At 41.3% G+C, this 23,305-nt stretch overlaps 1 protein-coding gene across 1 annotated transcript in view; it reads left to right on the forward strand.

Annotated features, from left to right (window-relative positions):
• Positions 1 to 23,305, forward strand: part of LOC122542865 (heterogeneous nuclear ribonucleoprotein L-like) — a 47,330-nt gene that overhangs the window by 17,902 nt on the left and 6,123 nt on the right. Inside the window, exons 7-12 of the mRNA XM_043680966.1 lie at positions 4,896 to 4,955; positions 12,828 to 13,150; positions 14,487 to 14,611; positions 14,707 to 14,908; positions 16,304 to 16,361; positions 16,901 to 16,921. Of these exons, the coding sequence (XP_043536901.1) occupies positions 4,896 to 4,955; positions 12,828 to 13,150; positions 14,487 to 14,611; positions 14,707 to 14,908; positions 16,304 to 16,361; positions 16,901 to 16,921 (789 nt within the window). The remainder of the gene's footprint in view (positions 1 to 4,895; positions 4,956 to 12,827; positions 13,151 to 14,486; positions 14,612 to 14,706; positions 14,909 to 16,303; positions 16,362 to 16,900; positions 16,922 to 23,305) is intronic.

Raw genomic sequence — 23,305 nt, forward strand, 5'->3', positions numbered from 1 at the left:
CATTTTGGTGGGGAAGTGGGGGTGTGAGCAGGTTAGGGAAAACCAGATAACACCACTGATGCCAACATGTGACTTGTTCCCAGATCAGGCATTGACCTGCTTAAGGTTTTTCATATCCTTGTCAGTACTGACACAATACATCTATTGCTGGAAGAGACTGGGAACAGTGTTTATCTAAATTGGCTTGTTAGGATTTGTCATAAATATATGATGAAGATAGGCCTGGGATTCATCTTGATACTTTGTTGACACTTTCATTCTAAGGAAGAGTTCCGGGGCAGGGCAGTAGGGTGGTCCTTGATGCCAGTGGGACAGAGTTGCTGTCATAGTCATATTTGACTTAACTGAGCAAACTTGGTGATCCCCTGTAAGCCAGCCTCAGGACATTGGGAGGCTGGGGAGTAGCAGAGTGAAAGACAAATTTGATTTTAGTCACAATTGGTGAGAGATTTTGTTTTGCAGGAAGAAATAAGGAATATAATTTTCATTTTGAGTAGCTTCATCTTTATAAAGAATAATGGTGACTTTTTTTACATGGCTGATGTAAGGCTGCCTCAAAATTAACCTTTCCAAATCTATACTGTTTAGAAACGCAGTGCATTTTATAAAGACTTTCATCTTCCTATTTAATCACAATTTCAGCAAACCAAATGTACTGCAGCTTAAGAGAACTTTCATCTGTTTGCATATTATGCATCTCAAGATAACGTTGCATAAGAGAAACAAGGTGACAAGGTCCCATAGAAATAAATACATTTCTGTTTCATGGTGTTGCTCGTGGGTTTTACATTGCAGTTCTGTCTGTCTATACATACCTCGAACGGTGGCTGTGATCTTGAGTCCTAAATGCTTTGCGAGATATTCACTAAACCAGAAGCTTCCTTGGCTTATATAAATTCAAACATCTTGATTCATATATACCACAGTCAGATATATGCAGTGGTGAACCTTTTCCCCTCAATCCTAGATTTTTCACTTTCTGCACATATTTAGATGTTATTATACAAATAAACAAGACCTTGATCTCCCTGTGATTAATTCTCAGGGCATTTAGGGATCATGTAGTTTTCAAGTTCATTGCCAGACCAAACTGAGGAGAAGAATCTTGCATGAAATCACATCAGGAATCTGTACATGTAATGTATCAACTAATCAGAATTCCTTTTCACTAAATTCCCAAATGTTACTGTGCAAAAGAAGTATATTTGGCCTAATTCTGAAATTGTCAGCAAGTGACCAACTCTTAACCAACCATTTGTAATTACAAATTTTACCCTGAAATGTTTGATTTGAGTTGTTAAAAATACTTTGAGTTATTTTAAAAAGTTGCTTACAGAACTTGAGTATTGTTGACAAGACATGTTGTGAAAAGCTTTCTAGTTTGAATGAATCAGGACAATTTGCGAGAAATTCCAAAGTAAAAGGAAAATCATTTATACTGTATGTGAGAGTGGTTCAGATCGGTTTCCCTTTAATTTGGTGTTTCTCGTGAATTGATTTGAGTACAAGATGAGAAGCTTCAATTTAAAGTATTAATTTATAGCAATGCTAAATGCTTTATACTACAAAGACCAATGTAAGCAATGGTCATGAAATGGGTGAGCTGAATTCCATGGTTCAGTCACAGTTCAGGACAAGTGGGCCTCGATTATAGAACTCTTTTGACAGTTATGTATATGTTGTATTGCTGAGCACCGTCATGTCGCGGAGAACATGTGCTTACTAAGTAAACTTGATGCCATCATGAGTATACTGAGAGGTTGAGGAATAAAACAGTAAAGACCAATCTGTAGAAATACTAAACCAATTTTAAGAACATTCCCTCATGGGACTGTTAGTCTGTTAATATGATTAATTTGTTCCTTCGACATTTTCCCTACTATTTAAATAAGGTATTTGGAATGTGGGGGAAATGTCTCTTCTGTAATAACATGAGTCAAGATTAGAGTAGTGCTGGAAAAACACAGCAAGTCAGGCAACATCTGAGGAGCAGGAGAATCGACGTTTCTCTCATTCATCAGGAATGAGGCTGGGAGCCTCTGGGATGGAGAGATAAATGGGAGGGGTGGTGGGACTGGGGAGAAAGTAGCTGAGAGTGTAATAGGTGGATGAAGGTGGGGATAAAGGTCTTAGGTCGGAGAGGAGGGTGGAGGGAAGGAAGAATGACAAGGGAGGGAAGGGTGGGCTGTTAGGGGCGTGGACCTGATCAGGTAGTCGTGGAGGGCGGTTAGGGGTGGGGAGAGAAATACATCTCTGGTGTTGGGGTCTGTTTGTAGGTGGCGGGTATGTCGGCTGATAATGCGATGTATACGGAGGTTGGTGGGGTGGAAGGTGAGGACCAGGTGGGAGGGATGGGGTTCGAGGGTGGTGGTGCAGGATGTGGATGAGATGCGTTAGAGGGCATCTTCAACTGTATGGGAGGGGAGGCCCTTAAAGAAGGAGACCATCTGGTGTGTTCTCGAATGGAACTGGTCCTCCTGGGAGCAGATGAGGTGGAGGAATTGGGAATAGGGGATAGCATTTTTGCAGGAGGCAGGGTGGGAGGAGGTGTAATCCAGGTAGGTGTGGGAGTCGGGTTTGTAGAAAATGTTAGTGTTGAGTTGGTCACCATTGGAGGTGGAGAGGTCCACGAAGGGGGAGAGGTGTTAGAGATGGTCCAGGTGAATTAAAGGTTGGGGCGGATGAGTTGGTGAAGTTGATGAACTGTTCAACCTCCTCATGGGAACACGAGATGGTGCCGATGCAGTCATCAGGATAGCGGAGGAAAAGGTGGAGAGTGGTGCCGGTGTAATTCTGGAAGATAGACTGTTCTACAAAGCCGACAAAGAGACAGGCATAGCTGGTGCCCATGGCTACCCCATTTGTCTGGAGGAAATGGGAGGATTCAAAGGAGAAATTTTTGAGGGCGAGGACCAGCTCAGTTAAATGAATGAGTGTCAGTGGATGGGTACTGGGGGTGACATCGAGAAGAAGAAACTGAGGGTTGGAGGTCCTGGTCATGGTGGATGGAGGTGTAGAGGGACTGGACGTCCATGGTGAAGATGAGGCATTGGGGGCCGGGGAAACGGAAGCCTTGGGTGGTGTCCTGAATATATGTGGGGAGATCCTGGACCAGGAGGGACAGGACACTATCGAGGTAGGTGGAGATGAATCCGATGGGGCAGGAGTAAGCTGAGGTGATGGATTGGCCAGGGTAGTAAGGCTTGTGGATATTGTGTCAGAGGGAGAATCAGGCAGTACGGGGTTCCCAAACTGAGGTTGGAAGCTGTGGGTGGGAGTTCCCCTGAGGTGATGAGGTTGTGTATGGTTTGGTGATGGGAGGGGGTGAGGTCATGGTCAACGGTGCAGTAGAAGGAGATGTCTTTGAGTTGGTACCTCGCTTCAGCAGTGTAGTGGTCAGTGCCCCAAACTACCACTGCACTCCCCTTGTCTACTGGTTTGATGGTGAGGTTGGGGTTGGAGCAGGGGGAGTGGAGGGCTGTGCGTTGAGGGTGAGAGGTTGGAATGGGGGAGGAGGTAAAAACATGAGCCAAATCCCTTTTTGCTTGTGATATAAAAAGACTAGGAGGGAAGTGCTTGGATATAATGTTTATCTTTCTGCTTTTCTGTTTTTCATTTCTGTATCAGCCTGTGGTATAATCACTGTATCTTGCCAAGTTGCTATTTACTTGCAAGATTCAAGGCCACCATGAATGCCAGCAGGCTACTCATTTTGGATATTGTAGCTGAGCCTCATTTTGTCCTTGCCTAGCTTATCTTCATTTCAACAAAAGGTTATAGGGAAGAAAACTGTGAGCAAAAGTCCTGACTGATTTTCTTCCTGCTCCCAAAAGATATTGAAGTTCACATTTCAGACCATTTGGTGCTTTCCCAGCTAAGTTAATGGTGTACAGACAGGACATTAACCCTTTAGAATCAGCTCACCCATTTCAAAGTTTCCTAAAGCACTGACTTTGCAGTTTTGGTTTGGCTGAACTTGAATTTGGGTTTATTTCAGATATGGTCACTGACCAAGCTTAAACATTTGTAAAGTGAAAACTGTTGGACCCATTTATGATGTACGATACAAAATTTAGTCAACTAGCAACACAGATGCATGAATGTGGATCAAGTTTCCAATTCTGTTACACTTTCTGCCTGGGACCAGTATCTTCTACCTACTGTGTAGGAATACTTGCATTTGCATAAGCTATCTTCACTAGTTAGTTTAAGAGGAAATATGTAGACCCTTCTCACTTCGTGTACAGTGGACATCAGTACGAAAAATGAATACACATGTTTTCAAATGAACCTACAACAATTGGGAATCCTTGAGGGCTCAAACATAGAAGAACAGCTTTTCTTAAGTCACTTCTCACAGACTCTGACCTGCAGTCTTTCAGTGTTAAAAATTCATTCCTTCTGTAACTTCATCTGTGTGCTGTAAGCTTTTAAAGTGCAAATAAAGAAATATGATGTGTAGAGAATTCTTTCTAATTGTAATCTTGTACCTCTATGGTGTTCATTTACTGTAAAATGTATGATGCAGGATTGAAGTTTCAAGCCTGTGTCGAATCTGCTTGCAACCGTATGTTTGATGGAGAACCATCTTTCAAACTGCCATTTGTTGCTGTTGAGGCATAAAAGTGGTAAGATAATGTTCACTTGGACCTTGTGCCCTAGCACTGCTGTAAGTAGACTCATTTATGTATTAGTTTTGTTTTCCTTTGTGCAAACTATGGTCTTTTTGATTCAATTTTTTTAAAATTGACTTCTGATAACTCTGTTTAGTATTACATGCTTGGGCAATGCTACTTAATGTAGTTCTGAAAGTGAGACCTTGTGTGTAACAATTGTTGATAGTTTATTCATGCTATATGTGATTTGTTATTAGATTTATTCCATTTCTATTCCAGAGCCTTCAAACAAGCGCTCTAGATTGCCTGCCTTGCTTGGCGATGCTCCGTCTAACTTTGGTGAGTAAGACTGCATGAAAAATATCAGCACTGTCTCCACTTGTATTGTGTCTCCTTCTCTACTTAAATTCAAAATGTGCATATATCCCATGTTTGGCTTTAGTTTCAGAGACGAAGCCTTAATTTTTAGACTGTCATTTCAATGTTTTCCGTCCTTCACTGGGGAAAGGAATAAATCTGTTTGCATTGAATAAGATCACAGTATGTAAAGTTCTTGAATTATTTCTTGCCCAACCCAGCAAGTGGGTTTATGAGTGAAGAATGATGTGCTAATTTGTAGTAGCCAAGGGTGACTGGACTTGCTAATCTCATGGATGGAGTCTTGTATAAATCCTTATCAAGTTTTATATGAATAGCTTGGTTCCACTTAAAATCTTTTAAACCTGTGCATTATAAAATTCCAGTTTCTCTTCGCAATCTGAAATTCCACAATTGTATTTTCCAGATTATTTGTGTGTCCAAATAGAATTTAAAAATCAATTTCTGTTATTTTCCGTTTTTGTTCCCTGGGTATTATCTGATCTGATGCTTTGGCAAAACATCTGCAGGAAATCGCTGATGCTGTACAGTGGGCCAGTTTCAATTTTATGGGTGTGGTGTTGGAGGTGAAAAATACTATCTCATCACAAAGCAGGCCTTGAGTGTGTGGATACTTGATGCATAATGGAAGAAATTGCAGGGCCATTATTGGAAGAAAGATGATCAAAATCTGACTGATCCATTTTGGACTTCGAATCATATAATCAATACAGTGTGGAAACAGGCCTTTTGGCCCAGCAAGTCCACACCGACTCTCTGAAGAGTAATCCACCCAGACCCATTCCCCTACCTTATTAGATTAGATTACTTAGTGTGGAAACAGGCTCTTTGGCCCAACAAGTCCACACCAACCCCCTGAAGAGCAGCCCACCGAGACCCATTCCCCTGCATTTACCCCTTACCTAACACTACGGGCAATTTAGCATGGCCAATTCACCTAACCTGCACATCTTTGTGATTGTGGGAGGAAACCGGAGCACCCGGAGGAAACCCACGCAGTCACTGGGAGAATGTGCAAACTCCACACAGACAATTGCCTGAGGCAGAAATTGAACCCGGGTCTCTGGCGCTGTGAGGCAGCAGTGCTAACCACTGTGCCACCGTGCTGCCCATCGTGGCACCGGTAGCAAACCTGAGATCACTACTCTTCTCGTCCTGCTCTTCAGCTTATCATATGTTTACCCCTGACTCATGCACCTAACCTACACACCCCTGAACATTATGGGCAATTTAGCATGGCCAATTCACCTAATCTGCACATCTTTTGGATTGTGGGAGGAAACCAGAGCACCCAGAGGAAAGCCAGTCAGACATGGGGAGAATATGCAGACTCCACACAGATAGTTGCCCGAGGCTGGAATTGAACACACATTCCTGGCATTGTGAGGCAACAGTGCTAACCACTGAGCCACCGTTAGCATTCAGATGGAAAAAGGCAGGTTAGTTAGCAAGAGTCAGCATGGATATGAAATGGGGAAATCATTTAACTAGTTGCCTTTTTTTTTTGAAGAATGAACAGGCTTGATGGGGTAATGCTGTTGAAATGTTATACATGAATTTGCAGAAAGCAGATGATACACTGTCACACAATAGACTTGTGCGGAGCATTATAGGTCATGGTATAAATGAGACTGTAGGAACACGGATACAATATTGCCTGAGTACTAGGAAACAGTCATTGTAATGTGCATTTTTTTTGGGCTAGAGGAGGGTTTGTAGTGGACTTCCCCTGAGGTCACTATTGGGACCCCGGCTTTTCCTGATAGATATTTATGATCTGGATTTTGATATGCAGAGGACAATTTCAAAGTTTGCAAATGACACAATTGTAAGAATTGTAAACTCTGAGGAGGACAGTGTAGGACTCTAAAAGGGCATTGACAAGGGTTGGCGAAGTGGGTGGACAGGTGGCAGGTGAGGTTTGATGCAGGGAATTGCGAGGTGAGCCACATAGGTAGGATGAACATTGACAAACTATATTAAGTAAGAGGGTGTTGGTGCAGAGGAGCCTGGCTGTGTATATATGCACAGATCGTTGAAGGTGCCAGGACAGGTGGAGAGAACAATTGATAAAACATTGTGTCATTGGCTTTATTAATAGGAGCATAAAGTACTGAGCAAGCAGCTGATGTTGAACTGTGTAAGACACTCAGCTGGAGTATTGTGTACAGTTGTGGACGCCACATAGAAAAGATACAAATGCAATGAAGAGAGTGCAGAAGCAATTTAGAAGAATATTTCAATGTTGAGGACTTTTTGAAGATAGATGGAAGAAGTTGGGAGTGTTCTCCTTGGAGAGTGGAAGGCTGAGGGATTTAGTCGAGGTTTTCAAAATCATGCATGAGCTGGATAGAGTAGATGTGGGTTACCTGTTCCCATTTCATAAAAGGAACAAGAACAACAAGGTGTAGATTTAAAGTGATATGCAAAAGATAGGCCAATTTACCTAACCTGCACATCTTTGCATTGTGGGAGGAAACCGGAGCACCTGGAGGAAACCCATGCATATTCAGGGAGAATGTCGCAACTCCACACAGACAGTTGTCCGAGGTTGGAATTGAACCCGGGTTCCTGGCACTGTGAGCCAGCAGTGCTAACCACTGAGCCACTTAGTGCTTTAATTTAGCTCTACGCCTGTAAATTCAAACCAAGACAAATGTAGATGACTTCACTGTCCCCATGAGTGTACTGGCAATTCATGTTTCCAACTTTGAGTATTGGGCAGCATGATGGCTCATTGGATGGCACTGCTGCCTCACAGTGTTAGGGACCTGGGTCTGGTTTCATCCTAGTGTTCGTGTGGGTTTCCTCTGGGTACTCCTATTCTCTCCCACAGTCCAAAGATGTGCAGGTTAGGTGGATTGGCCGTGCTAAGTTGCCTCGTGTCCAGGTCTGCGTAAGTTGGGTAAGTTAACCATGTGATCTGCTGGGTTATTGGGGGTGGATCTGGATGGGATGCTGTTTAGAGGGTTAGTGTGGACTCGTTTGGCTGAATTGCCTGCTTCTACGCTGTAGGGTTTCTATGCTTCTATTTTTGTCAGTACTACCTGGTAATCCCAGGATGTCTTTTTAAGGGATGAAATAAATATTTTTTGAAAAGTGGATTATCTACTATACTGTATTTTTTTTTCCTTCTGCGTATGTGCCGAAGAGTTAATGGGTATCTAAATTAGTGTCTGCTGCAGCTTCCCCAGTTAGTGGTTGTCAGGTGGGTCTGTATGCCAGATTTCATGCCATGTAGTTAGCAAGTTCACCTACACTTGACAATGATACAAAGTTTTGAGAACCTATGAAATTCTCTGTGGAGGCTAAGTCACGAAATATATTTAAGAAAAGTAGACTTCCAGAGGCTAAAGGTGTCAGGGAATGTATGATAGAATAAGAGTACAGTATTGAGACAGAACAACAGCCATGATCATGTTGAATGGCAGAGTGGGATTTTGGGGCCAAATATCCTCTTCCTGCCCCTTCTGAAAACAGTCCAATGTTTGTGCAATATCAGTCTTTTGTATTGTGATTTTCCTATTTGGATCGCTGTAATGCATGCTTGGTGCTGTTAAGTAAAGTAGGAGCTCCTGCTGTAGAGAGTAATATACCAGCATGGATAGAAGATTATCATGCAGAAAACTAGGTTTACATTAATGGGTATTTTTCAGATTGGTAAGATGTGTTAAATGGAGTCTGGCAGGAGTCAGTGCTGGGCTCGCAACCTTTTACAATATACAACAATGACTTAGATTAGGGGACAAGTTGACATGGTGGCTAAATTTACACATGGCACCAAGGAAAGTATGTTGTGAAGATGATGTGACAAAGGTGCAAGTATATAGATTGAGCAGACAGATATGTGCACATAGGGTATAATGTGAGGAAATGTAAAGTTTTTCACTTTAGCAAGAAGAATTAAACAGCAGAGTATTACTTAAACGGAGAATTATTGCAGAATTCTGAGATGCAGAAAGATCCAAGTATACGAGTGCATGAGTCACAGAAATTTAGTATGCAGTTACAGCAAGAAATTAAGAGGTGAATAGAATGCAATTCCTTATTATAAGAGAAATTGAACACTAAATAAGGAATTTATGCTTGAATTATACAAGCCATTGGTCAGACCACGTTTCAGAAACTGTGCAGTTTTGTTCTCCTTATTTCGGGAAATATGTTGTTGATTCAGAGGGAGTTCACCAGATTGCCTGAAATTAGTGGGTTGTCTGTAAGGAAGGATTGGACAGGTTAGACTTGTTTTGGTTAGACTTGTTTTCACTGGAATTTAGAAGAAGGGTGGTTTGATTAAAATGTATAAAGTCATGAATTGTCTTGACCAGGTGGATGTTTCCTCTTGTGAGTGAGTGCAGAAGTTGGAAATGCTGTTTTTAAAATTAGGGGTCGACTTTTTTTGGACACCGATGAGGCTAACTTCTTTTTCTCTTGAGTTTTGAAATTGAAACTCTCCACTTCAGAAGGTGGGGGAGCGGGGCGGGCGTGGGGTCATTGAATATCTTTGAGACAGATATATAGATTTTTGTTAGGCAGGGAAGTCTAAGGTTGTTGTGGTAGATGGGAAAGTGGACTTTGGAACACAAATGGATGGCCCACAATCATCATGAATAGTGAAGTAGGCTTGAAGGATCAAATGACTAACTTCTGCTAATTTTAATGCAAGAGGCTTAACAGGTCAGGCAGATGAACTCAGCATGGGACTGGGATATCATAGAAATTACAGAGATGTGGTTCAGGAATGGGCAGGACAGGCAGCTCAATTCAGGGTATAGATGCTATAGGAAGGATAGAAAGCAGGTTAAGAGAAGAGAGGGAGTGGCGATTTTGACGAGAGATAACATTATGGCTGTACTTTGGGAGGGTATTTGAAAGGGATGATCACCTCATTGGGATTGTACTACTAAACCTTCTCTCCCCACCCCCAACAGTCAGTGGGAAATTGAGAAACAATTTTGTATCTGTAAGATATCTATAGGAATAATAGGGATCTGATAAGAATAGTAGGGTAGTTACGATAGGGAATTTTAACTTTCAAACATAGACTGGGACTGCATGTGATAAGGACTTGGATGGAGGGGACTTTGTGTGTACAAGAAAATTTTCTGCTCCAGTTTGTGGATGTACCTACTAAAGAAGGTGTATAACTTGACCTACTATTGGGGGAAATAAGGCAGGGGGAGTGACTGAGTTGTCAGTGGGAAGCACTTTGGGGCTAGCAACCATAATTCTATTAGTTTTAAAATAGTGATAGAAAAGAATAGACCAAATCTAAAAGTTAAAGTTCAAAATTGGAGGGAGGCCAATTTTGACAGCATTAGGTAAGAACTTTCAAAAGTTGATTGGGGGCAGGGTGTTTGCAGATAAAGGGACAACTGGAAAATGGGAAGCCTTCAAAAATAAAAATGAGCGTCTAGAGACAGTGTTCCTGTCAGGGAGAAGGGCAAGATTGGCAGGTGGAAGGAATGCTGGATGACTAGAGACATTGAGGTTTTGGTCAAGAATAAGAAGGAAGCATATGTCAGGTGTAGACATGAGAGACGGAATGAATCCCTAAAAGACTATAAAGGCAGTAGGAGTATACTTAAGAGGGAAATCAGGAAGACAAGAAGGGGAGATGAAATAGCTTTGGCAAATAGGGTTAAGGAGGATCCAAAGGGATTCCATGAATACATTAAGGGCAAATAGGGAGAGAATATGGCACCTTTAAAGATCAGCAAGGCTGCCTATGTGTGGAGCTGCAGGAGATGGGGAAGATATTAAACAAGTATTTTGCATTAGTGTTTACTGTGGAGAAGGATCTGGAAGATAGAGAATGTAGGGAAATAAATAACGATATCTTGAAAAATGTCCATATTACAGAGGAGGTGGTGCTGGACAACTTAAAATGCATAAAGATGGATAAATGCCTGCGATCTGATCAGGTCATAGAGATGTACAACATGGCAACAGGCCCTTTGGTCCAACTCATCCATGCTGACCAGATAGCCTAACCTAATCTAGTCCTGTTTTCTAGCACTTGACCCATATACGTTTAAACCATTCCTATTCATAAACTCATCCAGATGCCTTTTAAATGCTATAATTGTGCCAGCCTCCATCACTTCTCCTGGCAGCATATTCCATACACGCAGTGCCCTCTGCGTGTTGTACCCTAGAACTCTGTGGGAAGCTAGGGAAGTGATTGCTGGGCCCCTTGCTGAGATATTTGTATTATCAATAGCCATAGGTGAGGTGTCAGAAGACTGGAGGTTGGGTAATGTGGTTCCAGTATTTAAGAAAAGTGTTAAGGAAAAGCCAGGGAACTATAGACTGATGAGCCTGACATCGTGATGGGCAAATTGTTGGAGGGAATCCTGAGGGACATGATTGACATATATTTGGGAAGACAAGGACTGATTAGAGATTGTCAACATGACTTTGTTCGTGGCGATATCGTGTCTCACTGACTTGATTCGAGTTTTTTGAAGAAGTAACAAAGAGGATTGATGAGGGTAGAGTGGTGGATATTATCTGTATGGATTTCAGTAAAGGGTTCGAAAGGTAGATTGGTTAGCAAGGTTGGATCATATGGAATACAATGAGAACTAACCACTTGGACTGAGAACTGGCTTGAAAATAGAACACAGAGGGTGGTGGTGGATGGTTGCTTTTCAGCCTGGAGGCTTGTGACCAGTGTGTGCCCTGTTCACTACCTTTTGTCATTTATATAAATTATTCGGGTGTGAATATAGGTGGTATAATTAGTTTGCAGATGGCACCAACATTGGAGGTGTAGTGGACAGCAAAGGTGGTTACCTCAGAGTACAATGGGATCAGGATCAGAAGGGCCAATGGCTGGCAGATGGAGTTTAATTTAGATAAATGTGAGGTGCTGCATTTTGGAAAGGCAGATCAGGGCAGGACTTGTACACGCAATGGTAAGGTGCATGGGAGTGTTGCTGAACAAAGAGACCTTGGAGTGCAGGTTCATAGCTCCTTGAAAATGGAGTCACAGGTAGATAGGAAGGCATTTGGTAGGCTTGCCTTTCTTGGTCAGTGCATTTTAGTATTGGAATTAGGAGGTCATGTGGTGGATGTATAGGACATTGGTTAGGCCACTTTTAGAATATTGCATGCAATTCTGTCTCCCTGCTCTAGGAGCGACATTGTGAAACATGAGAGGGTTCAGAAAAGATTTATAAAGATGTTTCCAGGGTTAGAGGGCTTGAGCTATTGGGAGAGACTGAATAGTTTGAGGCTGTTTTCCCTGCAGCATTGGAGCCTGAGGTGTGACCTTAGAAGTTTATAAAATCATGAGGGCATGGATAGGGTGAATAGACAAGATCTTTTTCCTAGGTTGGGGAAGCACAAAACCAGAGGTTTTGTGAGAGGGGAAAGATTTAAAAGGGACTTAAGGGGTAACATTTTTCATGGAGTATGGTGCGTGTGTGGATGAACTGCCAGAGGAAGTGATGGAGGCTGGTACAATTACAACATTTTAAAAGGAACTGGGTAGGTATATGGATAGGAATGGTTTAGTGGGTATGGACTGAGTGCTGGCAAATGGGACTAGATTAATTTAGGGTATCTGGCCAGCATGGATGAGTTGGACCAAAGGTTCCTTTTCTGTGCTGTATATGTGCATGGTGATAGTACTTGTGTAATCAGTGCCTGGATTGGGGCTTGAAGCCATGACTACCTGATTAAGGTGCAGATACTGCCACTGACCCATGTTAGTAATCACATGGTTTCAAAACACTGTACTAAAAAAAAGAGGACCAGGTCAGATTTTGTTTTAAATTTATGCATTTCTTCTGCTTGCTTCTGACCATGCTATCATTCTAATTTGAACAGGTCATGGCTACCCTCCTTCTACATACCATGGCTATTACGATGATGAGGATGACGATGACTATGCTCCACCACACCATTATGAAGGCAGGGGAATGGGTCCTCCACCACTGCCACCTTCAGTGGGAGGTCCTCGTAGGGGTCCACCTTCACGACGATACACAGCTCAATATGGTGGTGCAGCACCACCGCCACCACCACCTCCACATGGTGATTATGGTCCTCTGGCTGATAGTCCCGTACTGATTGTTTATGGGCTAGATAGTAAGAGGATGAACCCAGACAGGGTGTTCAATATCTTCTGTCTTTATGGCAATGTGCATAAGGTATGTCTTGATCTTTTTATTTTAAAGAGTATGAATTATTGTTGTGGACCCTGCTTTCACTGTTGAGTTGTTTTGAAGCTTTGAAATTTTGAAGTTGTGCTGCCAATTCTGTTGGATTTCAGTGACGTTTCAATTTGTGTTTGCAGAAGACCGGCATAAATTATGCAATCAGCATATATATTGATTCCATGTGTGAACTAGGGAAAATAAGTGATAGCTCTTGAAAGTGGAGTCACAGGTGAATAGAATAGTGAAGAAGGCATTTGGTATACTTTATTTTATTGGTCAGAGTATTGAGTACAGGAGTAGGGAGGTCATGTTGCAGGTGTACGGGACATTGGTTAGGCCACTGTTGGAATATTGGTGTGCAATTCTGGTCTCCTTCCTATCGGAAGGATGTTATAAAACTTGAAAGGGTTCAGAAAAGATTTATAAGAATGTTGCCAGGGTTGGAGGGTTTCAGCTATAGGGAGAGGCTGATCAGGCTAAGGCTGTTTTTCCTGGAGTGTCGGAGGTTGAGGGGTGACCTTTATAGAGGTTTACAAAATCATGATGGGCTTGGATAGGATAAATAGATAAAGTCTTTTCCCTGGGGTCGGGGAGTCCAGAACTAGAGGACAGAGGTTTCGGGTGAGAGGCAAAAGATATAAAAGAGACCTAAGGGGCAACTTTTTCACGCAGAGGGTGGTACATGTATGGAATGAGCTGCCAGAGGAAGTGGTAGGGGCTGGTACAATTGCAACATTTAAGAGGCATTTGGATGGGTATATGAATAGGAAGGGTTTGGAGGGATATGGGCCGGGTGCTGGCAGGTGGGACTAGATTGGGTTGGGATATCTGGTCGACAATGGACGGGTTGGTCCGAAGGGTCTGTTTCCATGCTGTGCATCTCTATGACTTTCTGACTCTATGTACTTTTCAAGTGTAGTTATTGTGGAGAATAGTTGGGAAATGTGTTAATCAATTGCACTCAGCAAGATGCTAAAAACCAAAATGAGCAATGCAACTAAGTTTATTTGCTCAAGTTTATTGATGCCTAAATGTTCAGCACCCTGAAGTGAAAATTGCTGGCAACTTCCAAGTTGTTTTTCCTCCCCACTTTAAACTGGTTGTAATCAACTATACCAGTGTTCTACCTGTAATGTAGCCTCTGAGCTGCATGGTCATACAGCAAACCAGGATATTACTGTGCACTAGTCCTCCCCTTTACGATACTGCATCAACACAGCAGTGTGGTGATATTTAATCGTGCTATGCACTTACTGGATAGGCAACGTACAACAGCCAAAATAAAGGGATGCTGACCACTCAGGTTTTTGTATAAATCTCTCTGTAGGTCAAATTCTTAAAAAGCAAAACTGGGGCTGCCATGGTGGAGATGACCGATGGATTTTCAGTAGACCGAGCCCTAACATGCCTGAACACTGAAAACTTTCTGTTTGACCAGCATATAAACGTATGGTAAGAAAACTGTGCTATCGGTGATCTTGGACCGTGTAACTTTAGCTGATGTTTGTGACTATGTTGCTGAGATGTGTTTTCCCACCTCCCCACAGTGTGTCGAAACAGAAGGTAATAGTTCCAGGCCAGTCATTTGAGTTAGAAGATGGCTCTTGTAGTTTCAAGGATTACTCAACCAACCGAAACAACCGGTTCACAAACCTGAAGCAAGCTGCCAAAAATCGAATCCAGAAACCTAACAACATGCTACATTTCTTTAGTGCTCCTCCAGGTGTTACAGAAGAAATATTCCATCAGGTTTGTATTTAATTTATATTTTTTTGAGCTCTCTCTTCTTCTGTGATGGAAGCAGGTACACAGAGTGATATCTTGTTCTCACATCTGCTGAAACCACGCAGCACATGATTGTAAAAATGAACTGAACTATTGCTGTACCTCCAAAGGTTTAAGACCATAAAAAATAGAAGCTGAGTCGACCATTGAGTCGACTGAACCTGCTCTGTTTTTCAATAAGATCTTGACTGATCTTTAAATTAACTCCCCTTCCAGTCCCAGGAATATAGGATAAGGAGTTGGCCCTTCTGCACCTTGAACTTGATTCACCATTTAGTGTCATACCTGATCAGCTATCTCAATGCCATTTCCTGTGCTGATCCCATATCCTTTGATGTCAATGGTATCTAAAAATGGTTTGATTTCTATCTTGAACATATTCAGTGACATGAACTTCTTTAACCCTCTGGGGTGAAGAAGTGAAAATTCCAAAGCTTTGGAACCCTCCGAGTGAAGACATTTCTCCTTATCTCAATCCTAAGTAGGTTGTCCCTTATTCTGAGACTCTGTCTGCTGGCTATAGATCTCCCAAGTCAGGAAAAACATTGTTTCAAAATCTATCCTGTCTTCAATGAGGTCACGTTGTCTTTTCAACTCTAGAGAATGCACTGTCATCTCTGTACTACCTGATTACCTTGATGTCCAACAATCTATTGATCTCAGTCTTCAGCTTTAATGATTGAGCATTCACAACCCTCATAAATATTCATAACTCGTTTCCCTACTGGTGTGCTTCATATATTGGTGATAATAACTATTTTATCTTTAAGAATGATTTTTCGGTGTTATCATGATCTGATTCCATGTTTAAAGCCGGAGTGACAGATTTTTTCACTTAAGTTAAACAACAAAATTGTCTTTAGATCCAAGACTTTGGTATAACTCTTCACATAGGAAGATAGGCCCCAAGTGCATTTTAATTCCTTTGATTCTCTGAAGATTTCTTTTGAGTGGTGCTCAGTGTGCAGACAAGCAGTAGATGGATTTCAGCAGATTTTCTGGCCTTGTTTCACTTGATGCTGAGATTTCATGAAATCACATTATAAACTGATATTCTCATGACCACTGAGTCTTTATGTGCTTTTCAATTTACAATTTGATAACTTTGGTTATCACTTTTGAAATCCATAACTGTTATAGATCAACCTTTTCTTTCTTCTCATGCATCCTAAAATGAGAGTGGGTTTCAGGACAATGGTTGAACTAAAAGGGTGGCTAGTATTTAGCAAGTGGTGACTACTAAATAGATGAGGATGCTAAACTGTGAATTTATTTTTGCTCTGCATTTAATTGCTCGATATATCTTGACAACTTTATCTGGGCAGAGATCAGGCTGGTTAATCTTCACTTTATTTCCAGATATCTGACAAAGCTAACGTGAAGAGGCCTAAAAGTATTATATTTTTCAGTGGAAAAAGTAAGTGACACTTTGCAACTTGGGTTAATTTTACAGTTCTGTTGTCATTCTGATTCCAAAATGTGAGGGATAATGGGTGTGTGCAATTTTCACAATATTTCGAATTCTAATATGTGGAACATTTTAAATATTACCATCCCAAATTCTGCTGTAATTTGTCTATTCTACGAGTATATTTTGTGATGAATGGAGAAGGAGTTGATGTAACGGTTTTCTGGAGGGCACCAAATGCTGCAAAAGCAGTGTGGTGTGTTCTATGAGGTGTCTTGCTGTCTTTTTGACCGGCCTGACTGGGACCCTCCATGCATTAGTTTACTTGCTGTTTGCAAAATACTGGCTATTATCACAAAACGAAAACTGCTTCTAATGTTTCCAATTTGTTACTTTAATCTGAAGGGAGGGATCCTCTGACTTTGTAACTGAGTGGATATCTGAGGACTTTTGAGAATTTCTGTTAATCAATGTATGCATGCAGGGAAACTTCTTGTTTGATTTTGTGCTTTTTTTTGTGATCTTTGGCATGTTTCAACCTTCTTCAGCTGGATCAAAAGGAAACCAAGGTAAGAGCCAACTTCAGATGTCTTCACTAGTTACTGTCTGTTTTTCTTCAATGGAACTAGAGTATGTAGTATTCACTTGTCATGCAGTTGTGATGGGTTCAGGTGATGGCTGCCTATATAACTTTAATCCCATTATCTTAGGGCTTTAATTAAAGAAATTATTGATCGTAAACCTTACGAATGCTGCTAGGCTGTGCAAGAGCGACCTTCTATCAGGATAGGGAGGAACATATGTATCTCAGTATGTTCCAGGGTGAATGATATTTAGAACACATCATAAAGTTGGTGTTGCTGACCAGTTGGTTATACAAATGCACCTTGAAGTAAGAATCTTATGATTTCAGGTCAGTTATGTGCAAAAAGGAGTTTGTTCCAAATTTATTATCTATTTCTATCTGTAATAAAAATGTGTCAATTTTTCACATTGGAGTCAAATACTTTCAATTATAATGCAAGTTGTATTCGTCCAGGCAGATAACGGGTGGAATTTTAAATGTGCCGCTACTATCCCCAAGGATTGGCTTTGGGAGCAGAGATTACATTTTTTAAAATGCAGAACTGATTCAATCAGCTGTGAACGTACGTATTGCTGCTTCAACTAGGGTGGGTGTTACTGTCAGGACAGTAACACGCTCTCAAATGGTGAATTAGTAATTATATTATTTAAGTGGGTCTGTCTCCTTCAGATGTGAGTAACCTATGAATTTAATACAGGCAAAGTCAAAGTGATTCCCAATGACCATTAATGTAAAGGGCACACAATGTGGTTTCCACCTCTATATTCACATATGTTTACAGTCTTTGTTTTGGTAGGATGTGTGGGAGGCACCAACCAGGTTACTCACTCTGAAGGCAACTTTGTGCCTGTATAAATTTGTAATTTCACTAACCCACGACTTTTTTTATTTTGCATTCATACAACTGGCAATAATGGAAAATATTTCTAGCATTGTAAGGAGATCTCCGTTATCTGTAAGAATAATAGGGTGGTTATGGTAGGGGATTTTAACTTTCCAAACATAGACTGGGACTGCCATAGTTTTAAGGGTATGGAGAGGTATTCAAGTGTGTACAATAAAATTTTCTGATTCAGTATGTGGATGTACCTACTAGAAAAGGTGCAAAACTTGGCCTATTCTTGGGCAATAAGGCAGGGCAGGTGACTCAGGTGTCAGTGGGGTAGCACTTTGGGGCCAGCGACTATAATTCTATTAGTTTTAAAATAGCGGTGGAAAAGGATAGACCAGATCTAAAAGTTGAAGTTTTAAATTGGAGAAAGGTGATTTTTGATGGTATTAGGCAAGAACTTTCAAAAGCTGACTGGGGCCAGATGTTCTTAGGTAAAGAGACGGCTGGAAAATGGGAAGCCTTCAGATATGAGATGACAAGATTCCAGAGACAATATATTCCTGTTAGTTTGAAAGGAATAGCTGGTAGGTGTAGGGAATGCTGGATGACTAAAGAAATTGAGGATTTGGTTAAAAAGAAGGAAGCATATGTCAGGAAAGGTCGAGTAAATCCTTAGAGTACAAAGACAGTAGGGGTATATTTAAGAGGGAAATCAGGAATGCAAAAAGGGGACATGAGATAAATTGGCAAATCGAATTAAGGAGAATCCAAAGGGTGTTTACAAATACATTGAGGACAAAAGGGTAACTAGGGAGAGAAAACATCAGCAAGGCAGCCTGTGGAGCCACAGGAGATGGGAGAGATACTAAACGAGTATTTTGCATCAGTGTTTACTGTGGAGAAGCTTCATGGAAATATAGAATGTAGGAAAATAGATGGTAACATCTTGAAAAATGTCCATATTACACAGCAAGAAAGTGCTGGATGTCTTAATGCATAAAGGTGGATAGATCTCCAGGACCTGATCAGGTATATCCTAGAACTCTGTGGGAAGCTAGGGATGTGATTGCTGGGCCTCTTGTTGATGTTTGTAGTGTCGTTAATTATAGGTGAGGTGCCGGAAGACTGGAGGTATGGTACCACTATTAAGAAGGGTGGTAAGGAAAGCCAGGGAATGATAGACCAGTAAGTCTGATGTTCGTGGTGGACAAGATGTTGGAAGAAGTCCTGAGGGACAGGATTTACATACATTTGGAAAGGCAAGGACTGATTAGGGATAGTCAGCATGGCTTGTGCATGGAGAATCATGTCTCATGAATTTGACTGAGTTTTTGAAGAAGTAACAAAGAGGATTGATGAGGGCAGAGTAGTGGATGTGATCTCTATGGACTTCAGTATCAGTAAGGCGTTCAGCAAAGTTCCCCACGGGAGACTGGTTAACAAAGTTAGATGTCACGGAATACAGGGAGAACTAGCCATTTGGGTACAGAACTGGCTTAAAGACAGAGGGTGGTGGTGGAGGGTTGTTTTTCAGACTGGAGACCAATGACCAGTAGATTGCCACAAAGATTGGTGCTGAATCTACTACTTTTCATCATTTATGTAAATGATTTGGATGTGAACGTAAGAGGTGTAGTTAGTAAGTTTGCAGATGATGCCAAAATTGGAGGTGTAGTGGACAGTGAAAAGATTACCTCCGATTACAACGGGATCTTGATCAGATGGACCACTGGGCTGAGGAGTGGCAGATGGAGTTTAATTCAGATAAATGCGAGTTGCTGCATTTTAGGAAAGCAAATCTTAGCAGGACTTGTACACTTCATGGCAAGTTCCTCAGGAGTGTTGCTAAACAAAAAGACCTTGGAGTGCAGGTTCATAGCTCCTTGAAAGTAGAGTCGCAGGTAGATAGGATAGTGAAGAAGGTGTTTGGTATGCTTTCCTTTATTGGTCAGAGTATTGAGTATAGGAATCTGAAGTGTTTGCAGAAGAAACTCAATTTGGCATGACTCCAACTATTGTCTGGTAGCTACATTTAGCTTCAGAGCTTGTTTAGAACCAGACTGTCATGGCTGACTGGCAGTTCTGATTTGGAACATGCTGGCATAGTCTAACAACAGATCATTTTAATTCTGCCTTTTTAAAATAGCATTATTCTTTTCTCTCTCAAATACATTGATAGTTCAGTCTCCGTATCTGACACTAGCAGTCTAGCTTCAGATCAACACTGCAGATAATGGAGTAACTTATACCCTTTCTCCTCTTCCCCTTTGTTATTCAGAATATGATATTTTCCAGAGGGAGTGTGGTGATTTCTGTTTTTAAACACAGTTTGAGGTTAAGTTTAAATCAGGAAAAGAAATGCTTATTTCGACAAGACCCTGAGATGTAAACACTTAGTTCCGTCACTCCCCCGGGCACTAGACACACAAGATGGATTCCAGGGACAAAACGTGTATAGGAAATTTGTGGAGTTAATAGAAATAAATCATGTTCAAATTTCAGTCGTTTTGAAAAGCACGTATTGCTAACCTGAATGGGTTCTCTTTTGTGGTTCTTTGGATGAAGGATAGTTGGAGGTGCTTCATTTTCCAGGCACAGGCAAACCATCTCACTGGCTGTTCGGCCCCTAACACCGAACTACCTACATTCCTAGTGGCACTGCTGCAGTCGTCATCCATAAGGAGTAAGAAAATTGAAGCGATTAGGATTTAAAGTTATTAGCTGTGATGTTAAGCTTCAATGATTTAAAAAAAACCAGCACAAAGATGCTGTAACCTCCATTGAGCACTGTTTGAAACATAAAGATTGTTGTGAAGTGAGATAAGGAATTAAAAGAATTGGAATCCTGTTTTTACACTGATTTAAATTTTCAGCAATGTAGAAAAGGTCATACTTGTAGGCAGTGCAAAACGTACACAGGCAGTATGCCAAGTTGAAAGTGCAAATAACTCATTGCGCTTGGATGGAAGTTTTGGGTCACTAGTGGGAAGGAAGGATGTGAAAAGGCAAGTGTTGTATCTCTTGCACTTGTGTAACAGGGCAATGAACTATGGGAGAGACCATACCTGAAATACTGAACAGTTTGGTCTCCTTATCTAAGGGAGGATACACTGGTATTGGAGGTAGCCAAGAAAATGTTCATTAGATAGATCCTGAATATGGATTTTCTTGTGTCAACTACTCATTGGGGTTTAGAAGAAGTATGTTTTGATAAAATTTCAAATATTCTTAGGTTGCTCAAGAGTATAGATGCAGAGAGTAGTTTTTACTTGTTGGAGAAACTAGGATTTCTGAGCATAATCTCCGAATAAGGGGTCAACAATTTCAGAGGGAGATGAGGATTTTATTGTCCCCTGAGGATAGTGTCTGTAGACTTATTCTTCTTGGAGAATTATCGAGACTGAGTTGTTAAGCATATTTGAAACTGAGCTATCCAGATTTCTAATCCGTCCAGGAATTGAGGGTTAGGGGGATAAGGCAGGAAAGTGAAGATCAGGATGTTAAGAACTACCAAGATCATGCTGAATTGTGGAACACGTTTTATGGGTTGAATGTCTATTTAGCTTCTATAGTAAACCAGGTTGTTGCTGAGGGAACTGTCATGTTGCATTACTATAATGGGGAATGGGAAATCTGTTAGGTTGTGACTTCCCAGAAAGCAGGTAATATTAGACACCCCCACCTCAGTTATACTGTCTTCCACCTTCTTCCATCACGCAAAAGGTACAAAAGTTTGAAAACACATACCAACATATTCAAAAACAACTGCTTCCTTGCTTTTACAAGACTTATGAACAGACTGCTCATTTATTAGAGTTGATCTTTCTCTGCATCTTCTCTGTAGTTATATAACACTATATTCTTCATTCTGTTCTATTACCTTGATGTACTTAGGTAAAGTAAAACTTCTCTGGATAGCATGCGAAATAATGCTTTGCACAGTGACAGTAAATCAAGTCAAATTGTGATAGAAATTTCTGAGGATCTATTAAATGTGTAGGTTGCTGGATCAAAGCTGACCTTGCCGTGATTATTGGGAGGCGGGGGTTTGGTGTAGTTGGGTGTGGTGCAGTTCAGGAAATGACACAGGACTGGTTGAATGCGACGTCACCTATAGTGGAAGGTGTAGTGGGGGAAAGTTGTTTGTCCCCCTCTAATTTGACAACTAGACTTGGTTCCTTTGACATTGGTTTATTCAAGCATATGCAAGGGAGCAGTATTCTTCATATGATGCTGTACTGACTCATTACAAAACCCCCCTTTGTACATCATGTAGCAATAATACTAATTTACATTTACTGATGGCAACCTGTTGCTCCACAGAGTGTTCTTACATGTCAGTTAAAAGCATAATCAATAACAGCGCAGAAATCAAGCTTCACTATTCCCAAAATCATCAACAAAATGTGAAGATTTTGAAGTCTCAATTCTCCAACTGACCTGTGTTTTAGACTCGAGTTGACAGAAAAGCAAGGACCTGGTTAAGAATGACTATTTATTACAAATAAATAGCCTATAGCTGTAGGTAAACAATTGAGCCATCAGCATGTATCGGAAGTAGTTAAAATTCTAATCCCCTTGTAAACTTCTCCTTACATGCGCATGCACACTCAAACGCACGCGCACACACAAACAGGGGGAGAAAACATGGGTATTAATCCAGCAATACTACCATTGTGACACTATCTCCCCCAAACTGAAGGTAGACAAAGTCAGAAATCACACAACAGGCCAAACAGGTTTATTTGAAATCACAAGATTTCAAATTCACAAGCTCACCTGATGAAGGGGCAGCGCTCCAAAAGCTTGTAGTTCAAATAAACTTGTTGGACTATAACCTGGTGTCATGACTTCTAACTTTGTCCACACCAGTCCAACACCGGCACCTCCACAAATTGAAAATGTACTTTGGCTTACTTCTTGATGTTGACGCTGTAGCCAGGCGTCTGTATTGGGCTTTCCTCATTGGATCAGGATGATACCTGCTCTTGGTGAAATATATGTGAATACACATGGAACCATTGGACTTTATATGCTGTAATAGAAATAGTGAGTGTTACTTTCAGATTTACATTTAGCAACTCTAATAAATTCTGACTGATGGCAAACACCGAAGCCTAATTAACACCAACCGATATCACAACATACTCAACTTATTGCTAATTTTCAAAACTAAGACAAATTTGCTACTTAAAATAGGTTCAACAATGTGCTATATTCCTTATTATTCAACAATATGGCTCAGTGGTTAGCACTGCTGCCTCACAGCAGCAGGGACCCGGGTTCAATTCACCCCTTGGGTGACTGCCTGAGTGGACTCAGCAAATTCTCCCCATGTCTGCGTGGGTTTCCTCTGGGTGCTCCGGTTTCCTTCACAGTCCAACGGTGTGCAGGTTAGGTGGATTGGTCATGCTAAATTGCCCATAGTGTCTAGGGATGTGTAAGTTAGCCATGGAAAATGTAGGGATAGGGTAGGGGATGGGTCTGGGTAGGATGCTGTTTGGAGAGGTATGGATTCGATGGGCCAAATGGTCT

Source organism: Chiloscyllium plagiosum, chromosome 41 (genome assembly GCF_004010195.1).
Source record: "Chiloscyllium plagiosum isolate BGI_BamShark_2017 chromosome 41, ASM401019v2, whole genome shotgun sequence".
Classification (NCBI taxonomy): Eukaryota; Metazoa; Chordata; class Chondrichthyes; order Orectolobiformes; family Hemiscylliidae; genus Chiloscyllium; species Chiloscyllium plagiosum.